The 10,398-nt window shown below is 47.3% G+C and overlaps 2 protein-coding genes across 2 annotated transcripts; both read right to left on the bottom strand.

Annotated features, from left to right (window-relative positions):
* Positions 1-2,776: 2,776 nt before the first annotated feature.
* LOC127664159 (transcription elongation factor 1 homolog) lies at positions 2,777-3,028 on the bottom strand. The gene has a single exon (XM_052156021.1). The coding sequence runs from the start codon at positions 3,026-3,028 to the stop codon at positions 2,777-2,779; it is 252 nt and encodes an 83-aa protein (XP_052011981.1).
* A 4,812-nt stretch (positions 3,029-7,840) lies between these two features.
* Positions 7,841-8,092, bottom strand: LOC127664160 (transcription elongation factor 1 homolog). Its single transcript, XM_052156022.1, has one exon. It carries the CDS (start codon positions 8,090-8,092, stop codon positions 7,841-7,843), a length of 252 nt encoding a protein of 83 aa, XP_052011982.1.
* Between the last annotated feature and the right edge of the window lie 2,306 nt (positions 8,093-10,398).

A 10,398-nucleotide genomic window follows, 5' to 3' on the forward strand; every position in this document is an offset into this window, starting at 1 on the left:
ATAACACACCCAAATTTTCTTTAAAGGTGAATACCACACCCTTGTCTTCAGGCAGTCTAGCTGTGCACATACATTCATGCAGCATTGAAATCAAGCCTCTGGTTCCCAGAGAGATGAGCGGTGACATGAACCTCTGGGTCCCAGCGAGATGAGCGGTGACATGGACCTCTGGGTCCCAGCGAGATGAGTGGTGACATGGACCTCTGGGTCCCAGCGAGATGAGCGGTGACATGGACCTCTGGGTCCCAGCGAGATGAGTGGTGACATGGACCTCTGGGTCCCAGCGAGATGAGCGGTGACATGGACTCTGGGTCCCAGCGAGATGAGGGGTGACATGGACCTCTGGGTCCCAGCGAGATGAGGGGTGACATGGACCTCTGGGTCCCAGCGAGATGAGGGGTGACATGGACCTCTGGGTCCCAGCGAGATGAGGGGTGACATGGACCTATGGGTCCCAGCGAGATGAGCGGTGACATGGACCTCTGGGTCCCAGCGAGATGAGCGGTGCCATGGACCTCTGGGTCCCAGCGAGATGAGTGGTGACATGAACCTCTGGGTCCCAGTGAGATGAGCAGTGCCATGAACCTCTGGCTTTGGCAGACAGTGTGGCTGATACTCTGTTCTCATCACAGGCCCAAATCTATAGCCGAGGGAAGGGCCATATGCAGCTACTTATTGATATCTTTGACTCTTTAATGAGTCTCACAGACTGAAATCATTTGGCAAGAAAAGAACAATAAAGATTTCAAAACAAAACTTTGGCTCCTGAATCTCCTGGATTGTCTGATTTAATCAATATACTAATCAGTATACTAAATATTGCCAAGATCTGAGAGAAAATACAAAGGGCAGTGGCTTCCTCAGGCATTTCCGGAACCCACACTTTTCCTAAGATCTGTTTGCTTGTCACCTCTGGGAGAAATGATTAAATTCTGGAGGACTTGTGAATTCAGGCCAGAGTAGTTGCTCAGTGAGATCAGCTGTGACTTCCTGCGAGCTCTGTGATGCTGAGAAGTCTAGAAGACAGCAACATGCCTCCAGCCAACAGGCTCAGCTGTGAAAATACCACCAAACTGCACACATGGGAAAGGCTAGATAGGCCAGAAGCTCGGCAGAAAGGTTGTTTTATGTACCTCGTGAAACTTTTGTAGGACAGTGGGCCATCTGTTTCTCAAATAGTATCAGAGGCTAGAATTCTATCTGTAATGATAATGTCAAGTCACTTCTCATTAACACTGAATGTAAACTTTCTCCAACTATGCACTGAAGAAGTTTTTATTTGCCATTTCAGAAATAAAACCCAATTGCTAAATTTAAATTTCAATGAAAATTTATTTTAATTGTTCAGAGCTCGAGTGAATTATTTTTTGCAGTTGTCTTTTTTTGTCAGTGACTTTGTCATGAATAACATGATAGAGGACCCAAAATGTTCATCTATTGGATACATGCTCATGGACAAATGGGCTTTCCGGAAGTCTAGACAGTCAGGCAAACACATTATTCATGAACAGTTGAACATTAACTTTGCATGTAGGAAGTCAAAGTCATAGGCTGGAGACGTGGCTCAGTGGTTAAGAGCACTGGCTGTTCATCCAGAGGCCCTGAATTCAATTCCCAGCAACCATCTGTAACAGGATCTGATAGCCTCTTCTGGTGTTTCTGAAGAGAAACACCACTGAACTCCCACATATAAAATAAATAAATCTTAAAGAAAACAATGAAAGAAAGCAAAGTTATGGGTTTTTTCTTTTTCTTATCTTTAATCTTGTTTTTTTACAATTCAGTCCTAATCCCCCTACTGACCTTCCCTCCCGGCCACCCCCCCACAGTTCCTCATCCTATTCTTCTTCCCCTTGTCTCCAAGAAGATGTCCCCATTCCCCACCAGCACACCCCACCCGCCTCCCCACTCTCTAGGGTCTGAAGCCTCTCCAGGGTGAGGCGCATCTTCTCTCCCAGAGGCTAGCCCAGGCAGTCCTCTGCTATAAATGCTTTTCTTCCTCCCATAGCCAGAGGACAATGGGCCACATGGATTTCTGGGAAAGTACCTCCATTTCCAAAATACTCCAACAAGGGCAGACTCCAGCCTTTCCTGTATCAGTATCATAGAAGCACTGTTCACGAGGAGACCAGTGAGGTCTGCCCTAATCTTGGAATCTTTTTGACATTTCCTCAGCTTCAAGTTGGTCCTGAGATAGCTGAGGAGGCGCAGGTAAAGAGTTGGTGAGCACATCTTCTCTGAAGGAGGACCAAGCCAGGTAAGACGGCCCTTTCTTTCTCAGATGAGGCTTTTCTGAGTAGTCCTGACAGCACTGGAACTCGTTTTTTTCTTTGTTTTTGTTTTTTCGAGACAGGTTTTTTTTTTTTTTTTCTGTGTAGTCCTGGTTGTCATGGAATCCTGCTGTAGACCAGGCTGACCTCAAAGTCAGAAATCTGCATGCCTCTGCCTCCCAAGTGCTGGGATTAAAGGCATGTGCTACCACCCCCCATCCCCCACTCGCACCTCCCACCCCCCAAGCCCGCTTCTCTTTTGCCTTACACACTGGTTGCTTTACTGACAGACCCATGAGTTTCTGCAACTAGCCCCTACCTTTTCTACAAAAGCAAACTAAGAGAATGGTATTCCCCCGCAAAGCCCAGCCACAGGAGTCACTCACATCCACTCCATCCACACAGAGGGAGGGCTGTCCCAGCCCTGGAGCTATACCCCAGAGTCCTGGAGATTCTCTGGCTCAGTAGCCATAGGGGGGCTGGGGAGGGGCAGATCCTTGACATCACTACAGATTGGCTGCCTCACAGGCGTCTACCCAGTCGCTGAACACATCCACTGGTTCTGACAGGTGTGTGATGGGCGTCTGGAATTCCTCTCGGCACACGGCACAGGAGATGTCTCCGATCTTTCGAGCATGGTTCATTTTCACCTCACAAGACTTCTCGTGGTTGCAGAAAGGGCAAGTGAACTCGGTCTCCAGAGTGCCTGTCCTCTTCTTCTGGGAGGGCGGCTTCCGGCTGGACTTCCTTCGTCCCATGGCTGCAGAGGGGATAAACCAATCTGTAGTCCAACTTCTCCAACAATGGTGCCCTGTGAACGGGAAGTAAAAGAATCTACTTGTTAGTTGCTCAGTCGCACGAGGCTAGTTGGTTCAGTGGGTCTAAGGTTGAAGTCCGTTCCAAAAGATGTGCTACCTAGTAAATGCATGAGCGCAAAGAAGTGTTGGGACTCTACATACCGGGCTGACCTAGACCAGGTATTTGCTGGCCTCTGCTTCCCAGTTAGAAGGTAGCAAGGAGAGACTATTGTGTCTCACACTGAGCAGAACTTGAGTATATATTTCCTCCAAGCCCCGCCTCCGCAGGGACACACCTCCTCGAACAAGGCCACACCCTTTGACAGTACCACACCCTCTTCCAAGCATATTTCAATCACCACACCAACCAATCGAACAAAAGGACAATTCATTGTTTATTATGTTTTTTTTCAAAATGTGTTATTCCTTTCCGTTATATCTCAAATGTCATCCCCCTTCCGCTTTATCCCTCCTCAATCCCCTCACCCATCTGCCCTCTCCCCTCTTCCCTTTGCCTCCGTGGGGGTGATGCAACACAAGCCCCACAGCTACTGCATCCCCCTTTGCGGGCTCATCAAACCTCCTCAGGACCAAGGGTCTCCCCTCCTACTGATGTCAGAGAAGGGCTCCTCTGCTTCCTATGTGTCTGGAGCCATGGACCCCCTCCCTGTGCTCTCCCTGGTTGGTGGTCTAGTCCCTCCCCGGGAGCTCTGGGTGGTCTGGTTAGCAAACATTGTTGTTCCTGTGGTGTTGCAGTCCCCCTCTGCTCCTCCAGTCCTTCAGCCAGCTCCTTCATCTTGGTCAGCTGCCTCAGCCTGATGGTAGGCTGTGATCATCCCAGCTACATTGGTCAGGTGCCGGCCGAACCTCCGTGGAAACAGCCACACCGAGTTCCTGTCACCAAGCTCCAATTTTCAACAGCAACAGTGTCTGGCTTTGATGTCTGTGAACAGGACGGATCCCCGTGGGGGAAGGTCCCCGGATGGCCCCTCCTTCAGTCTCTGCTTCATTGTTTGTGTCTATCTTTCCTTAGAACAGGAACATTTCTGGGTTCAAACCTTGTCTGAAGACAGTGATAGTTTTCTCATATACATTCAATAAATAAATAATAATTAAAAACAAACCTTTGAGAAGGGTGGGTGGCCCCATCCCTTGAATGGGGGCCTTGCCTATCTACTGGCGCCTGTCTGTACAGGTTCTATCTTGTCTTCACTGTGCATTTTCACTAAAGCCATCCCTGTTGGATCCTAGGAAACTCTCACTTCCCTGGCATTTGCAACCTTCCCATGGCTACACCCAGTTCCTCATCCTCCACTGCTACATATTTTTATTTCATTTCCTGACTTTCAAGCTGGGCAGTGGAGGCACACACCTTTAATCCCAGCCCTTGGGAGGCAGAGGCAGGCTGATTTCTGAGTTTGAGGCCAAGCCTGGTGGTCTACAGAGAGAGTTCTAGCACAGCCAGGGCTACACAGAGAAACCCTGTCTCAAATATATATATATATATAAAACAAAGAAACAAAAAATTAATCCGGAAAGTGGTGGCTCACACCTTTAATCCCAGCTCTTGAGAGGCAGAGGCAGGCATATTTCTGACTTCGAGGCCAGCCTAGTCTACAGAGTGAGTTTCAGGACAGCCAGGGCTACACAGAGAAACCCTGTATGGAACAGAAAAATTTAAAGAAAAAGATTTTCTGACCTTCTCTTACCTCTCTCCTGTCCAGTCCACGACCTGATCCTCACGCACCTTTCCCTCCCCTTCCTCTCTTGGTTTCATTTCCCCAACTCCCTCGACCTCCCTGGAAAATCATGATTAATGGTGAAAATAAACATTATAAAAGCAATATAGAAGCAGTTTTCACAAATCCACAATAAGAAACTAGTATGTGAATGGGAAAGGGAGACAGGCATACAACTCACAAAAGAGGAAATCCCAGTCCCTCCAAACTTTAAAGTAATAGCCAGCTTCATGAACACTCAGTCTGTCATAGTGTAGAAGTCATGGTGTCTATTCTTGGACAAAACATCACGACCAAGAAGTCAGTTAGGGAGGAAAGGGTTTATTAGGCTTATACTTTTACACAGTTGTTTATCACCAAAGGAAGTCAGGACTGGAACTCAAGCAGGTCAGGAAACAGGAGCTGATGCAGAGGCCATGGAGGGATGTTTCTTACTGGCTTGCTCAGCTTGCTTTCTTATAGAACCCAAGACCACCAGCCAAGGAATAGCACCACCCACAAGGGGCCCTCCCTGCTTGTTCACTAATTGAGAAAATGTCCCACAGCTGGATCTCATGGAGGCATTTCCTCAACTGAAGCTCCTTTCTCTGAGATAACTCCAGACTGCGTTAACTTGACACAAAAGCAGATAGTATAGTAAGTAGCACTTAGTCTTGAACCTTTTTAAACAACATAGGGTGTCAGATCCAAACCATTGAGCATGCTAAGTCACCACTCTCCCACTGAACTACATCTCCATCCCCAAGATGCTAGTTTTAATTAATTGTTAATTTTTAGAACATTTTATAATTCCATCATTCTGCCCCAGCCTTCCAACCTCTCCAATGTCCCCCTCCTTCTACTCCTTCCCAAATCCATTGCTTGTTATTCTTTCCATTATTCTCTCTATGTCTGTCTCTTTCTTTGTATAACACACACACACACACACACACACACACACACACACTCACACACATGAAAATTTGAATGCTCAATTTTAGGGGAGTTGAATTCCTGGAGGACTTGGGAATTCAAGCCAGAGTTGATGATCAGCTGTGACTTTTTAAGAGCTCTGTGATGCTGAGAAGTGTAGAACTAGCCACACCCCTCTGGCCAATAGACTTTGCTTTGAAAATTCCACCAAATTACACATGTGGGAAAGGCTAGAGGCACAGGGTTCAGCAGACAGGTTGCTTTATGTAACTCATGCATGGTCTGGAGGATACTTGGCCAAATGTTTCTCAAAATAGTATCAGATGTTAGAACTCTAGAATAGTTATGATGATGTTAAGTCATTTCTCATTGATATTAAATCCAAACATTCTCCAATTGTGCATTGAAATCAGTTTTATTTGCCATTTGAGAAATAAAACCCAATTTCCCCAATTTAAATTTCAATGAAAAATCATTTTAATTATTCAGAGAGTGTGTGAATTATTTTGCAGTTATCAATTTTTTTAGTGATTTGGTCATGACTGACATGATAGAAGAACCATTTTTTTGGGGGGGGGTTGGATTTGGTTTTAGAGACAGGGTTTCTCTGTGTAGCCCTGGTTATCCTGGAACTCACTCTGTAGACCAGGCTGGGCTCGAACTCAGAAATCCACCTGCCTCTGCCTCCCAGAGTGCTGGGATTACAGGCGTGGGCCACCACCGCCCAGCAAGAACCAAAATTTTAATCTATTGGATACATGCTCATGGACAAATGGGCTTTCCGGAAGTCTAGACAGTCAGGCAAACACATTATTCATGAACAGTTGAACATTAACTTTGCATGTAGGAAGTCAAAGTCATAGGCTGGAGACGTGGCTCAGTGTTTAAGAGCACTGGCTGTTCATCCACAGGCCCTGAATTCAATTCCCAGCAACCATCTGTAACAGGATCTGATAGCCTCTTCTGGTGTTTCTGAAGAGAAACACCACTGAACTCCCACATATAAAATAAATAAATCTTAAAGAAAACAATGAAAGAAAGCAAAGTTATGTGTGTTTTCTTTTTCTTATCTTTAATCTTGTTTTTTTACAATTCAGTCCTAATCCCCCTACTGACCTTCCCTCCCGGCCACCCCCCCACAGTTCCTCATCCTATTCTTGTTCCCCTTGTCTCCAAGAAGATGTCCCCACTCCCCACCAGCACACCCCACCCGCCTCCCCACTCTCTAGGGTCTGAAGCCTCTCCAGGGTGAGGCGCATCTTCTCTCCCAGAGGCTAGCCCAGGCAGTCCTCTGCTATAAATGCTTTTCTTCCTCCCATATCCAGAGGACAATGGGCCACATGGATTTCTGGGAAAGTATCTCCATTTCCAAAATACTCCAACAAGGGCAGACTCCAGCCTTTCCTGTATCAGTATCATGGAAGCACTGTTCGCGAGGAGACCAGTGAGGTCTGCCCTAATCTTGGAATCTTTTTGACATTTCTTCAGCTTCAAGTTGGTCCTGAGATAGCTGAGGAGGCGCAGGTATAGAGTTGGTGAGCACATCTTCTCTGAAGGAGGACCAAGCCAGGTAAGACGTCCCTTTCTTTCTCAGATGAGGCTTTTCTGAGTAGTCCTGACAGCACTGGAACTCGTTTTTTTCTTTGTTTTTGTTTTTGTTTTTTTGAGACAGGTTTTTTTTTTTTTTTTTTTTTTTTTTTTTTTTTTTTTTTTTTCTGTGTAGTCCTGGTTGTCATGGAATCCTGCTGTAGACCAGGCTGACCTCAAAGTCAGAAATCTGCCTGCCTCTGCCTCCCAAGTGCTGGGATTAAAGGCGTGTGCTACCACCACCCCATCCCCCACTCGCACCCCCCACCCCCCAAGCCCGCTTCTCTTTTGCCTTACACACTGGTTGCTTTACTGACAGACCCATGAGTTTCTGCAACTAGCCCCTACCTTTTCTACAAAAGCAAACTAAGAGAATGGTATTCCCCCGCAAAGCCCAGCCACAGGAGTCACTCACATCCACTCCATCCACACAGAGGGAGGGCTGTCCCAGCCCTGGACCTATACCCCAGAGTCCTGGAGATTCTCTGGCTCAGTAGCCATAGGGGGGCTGGGGAGGGGCAGATCCTTGACATCACTACAGATTGGCTGCCTCACAGGCGTCTACCCAGTCGCTGAACACATCCACTGGTTCTGACAGGTGTGTGATGGGCGTCTGGAATTCCTCTCGGCACACGGCACAGGAGATGTCTCCGATCTTTCGAGCATGGTTCATTTTCACCTCACAAGACTTCTCGTGGTTGCAGAAAGGGCAAGTGAACTCGGTCTCCAGAGTGCCTGTCCTCTTCTTCTGGGAGGGCGGCTTCCGGCTGGACTTCCTTCGTCCCATGGCTGCAGAGGGGATAAACCAATCTGTAGTCCAACTTCTCCAACAATGGTGCCCTGTGAACGGGAAGTAAAAGAATCTACTTGTTAGTTGCTCAGTCGCACGAGGCTAGTTGGTTCAGTGGGTCTAAGGTTGAAGTCCGTTCCAAAAGATGTGCTACCTAGTAAATGCATGAGCGCAAAGAAGTGGTGGGACTCTACATACCGGGCTGACCTAGACCAGGTATTTGCTGGCCTCTGCTTCCCAGTTAGAAGGTAGCAAGGAGAGACTATTGTGTCTCACACTGAGCAGAACTTGAGTATATATTTCCTCCAAGCCCCGCCTCCGCAGGGACACACCTCCTCGAACAAGGCCACACCCTTTGACAGTACCACACCCTCTTCCAAGCATATTTCAATCACCACACCAACCAATCGAACAAAAGGACAATTCATTGTCTATTATGTTTTTTTTCAAAATGTGTTATTCCTTTCCGTTATATCTCAAATGTCATCCCCCTTCCGCTTTATCCCTCCTCAATCCCCTCACCCATCTGCCCTCTCCCCTCTTCCCTTTGCCTCCGTGGGGGTGATGCAACACAAGCCCCACAGCTACTGCATCCCCCTTTGCGGGCTCATCAAACCTCCTCAGGACCAAGGGTCTCCCCTCCTACTGATGTCAGAGAAGGGCTCCTCTGCTTCCTATGTGTCTGGAGCCATGGACCCCCTCCCTGTGCTCTCCCTGGTTGGTGGTCTAGTCCCTCCCCGGGAGCTCTGGGTGGTCTGGTTAGCAAACATTGTTGTTCCTGTGGTGTTGCAGTCCCCCTCTGCTCCTCCAGTCCTTCAGCCAGCTCCTTCATCTTGGTCAGCTGCCTCAGCCTGATGGTAGGCTGTGATCATCCCAGCTACATTGGTCAGGTGCCGGCCGAACCTCCGTGGAAACAGCCACACCGAGTTCCTGTCACCAAGCTCCAATTTTCAACAGCAACAGTGTCTGGCTTTGATGTCTGTGAACAGGACGGATCCCCGTGGGGGAAGGTCCCCGGATGGCCGCTCCTTCAGTCTCTGCTTCATTGTTTGTGTCTATCTTTCCTTAGAACAGGAACATTTCTGGGTTCAAACCTTGTCTGAAGACAGTGATAGTTTTCTCATATACATTCAATAAATAAATAATAATTAAAAACAAACCTTTGAGAAGGGTGGGTGGCCCCATCCCTTGAATGGGGGCCTTGCCTATCTACTGGCACCTGTCTGTACAGGTTCTATCTTGTCTTCACTGTGCATTTTCACTAAAGCCATCCCTGTTGGATCCTAGGAAACTCTCACTTCCCTGGCATTTGCAACCTTCCCATGGCTACACCCAGATCCTCATCCTCCACTGCTACATATTTTTATTTCATTTCCTGACTTTCAAGCTGGGCAGTGGAGGCACACACCTTTAATCCCAGCCCTTGGGAGGCAGAGGCAGGCTGATTTCTGAGTTTGAGGCCAAGCCTGGTCTACAGAGAGAGTTCTAGCACAGCCAGGGCTACACAGAGAAACCCTGTCTCAAATATGTATATATATATAAAACAAAGAAACAAAAAATTAATCCAGAAAGTGGTGGCTCACACCTTTAATCCCAGCTCTTGAGAGGCAGAGGCAGGCATATTTCTGACTTCGAGGCCAGCCTAGTCTACAGAGTGAGTTTCAGGACAGCCAGGGCTACACAGAGAAACCCTGTATGGAAAAGAAAAATTTAAAGAAAAAGATTTTCTGACCTTCTCTTACCTCTCTCCTGTCCAGTCCACGACCTGATCCTCACGCACCTTTCCCTCCCCTTCCTCTCTTGGTTTCATTTCCCCAACTCCCTCGACCTCCCTGGAAAATCATGATTAATGGTGAAAATAAACATTATAAAAGCAATATAGAAGCAGTTTTCACAAATCCACAATAAGAAACTAGTATGTGAATGGGAAAGGGAGACAGGCATACAACTCACAAAAGAGGAAATCCCAGTCCCTCCAAACTTTAAAGTAATAGCCAGCTTCATGAACACTCAGTCTGTCATAGTGTAGAAGTCATGGTGTCTATTCTTGGACAAAACATCACGACCAAGAAGTCAGTTAGGGAGGAAAGGGTTTATTAGGCTTATACTTTTACACAGTTGTTTATCACCAAAGGAAGTCAGGACTGGAACTCAAGCAGGTCAGGAAACAGGAGCTGATGCAGAGGCCATGGAGGGATGTTTCTTACTGGCTTGCTCAGCTTGCTTTCTTATAGAACCCAAGACCACCAGCCAAGGAATAGCACCACCCACAAGGGGCCCTCCCTGCTTGTTCACTAATTGAG

The sequence above is a fragment of the Apodemus sylvaticus genome, chromosome 13 (genome assembly GCF_947179515.1).
Source record: "Apodemus sylvaticus chromosome 13, mApoSyl1.1, whole genome shotgun sequence".
In the NCBI taxonomy this organism is placed as follows: Eukaryota; Metazoa; Chordata; class Mammalia; order Rodentia; family Muridae; genus Apodemus; species Apodemus sylvaticus.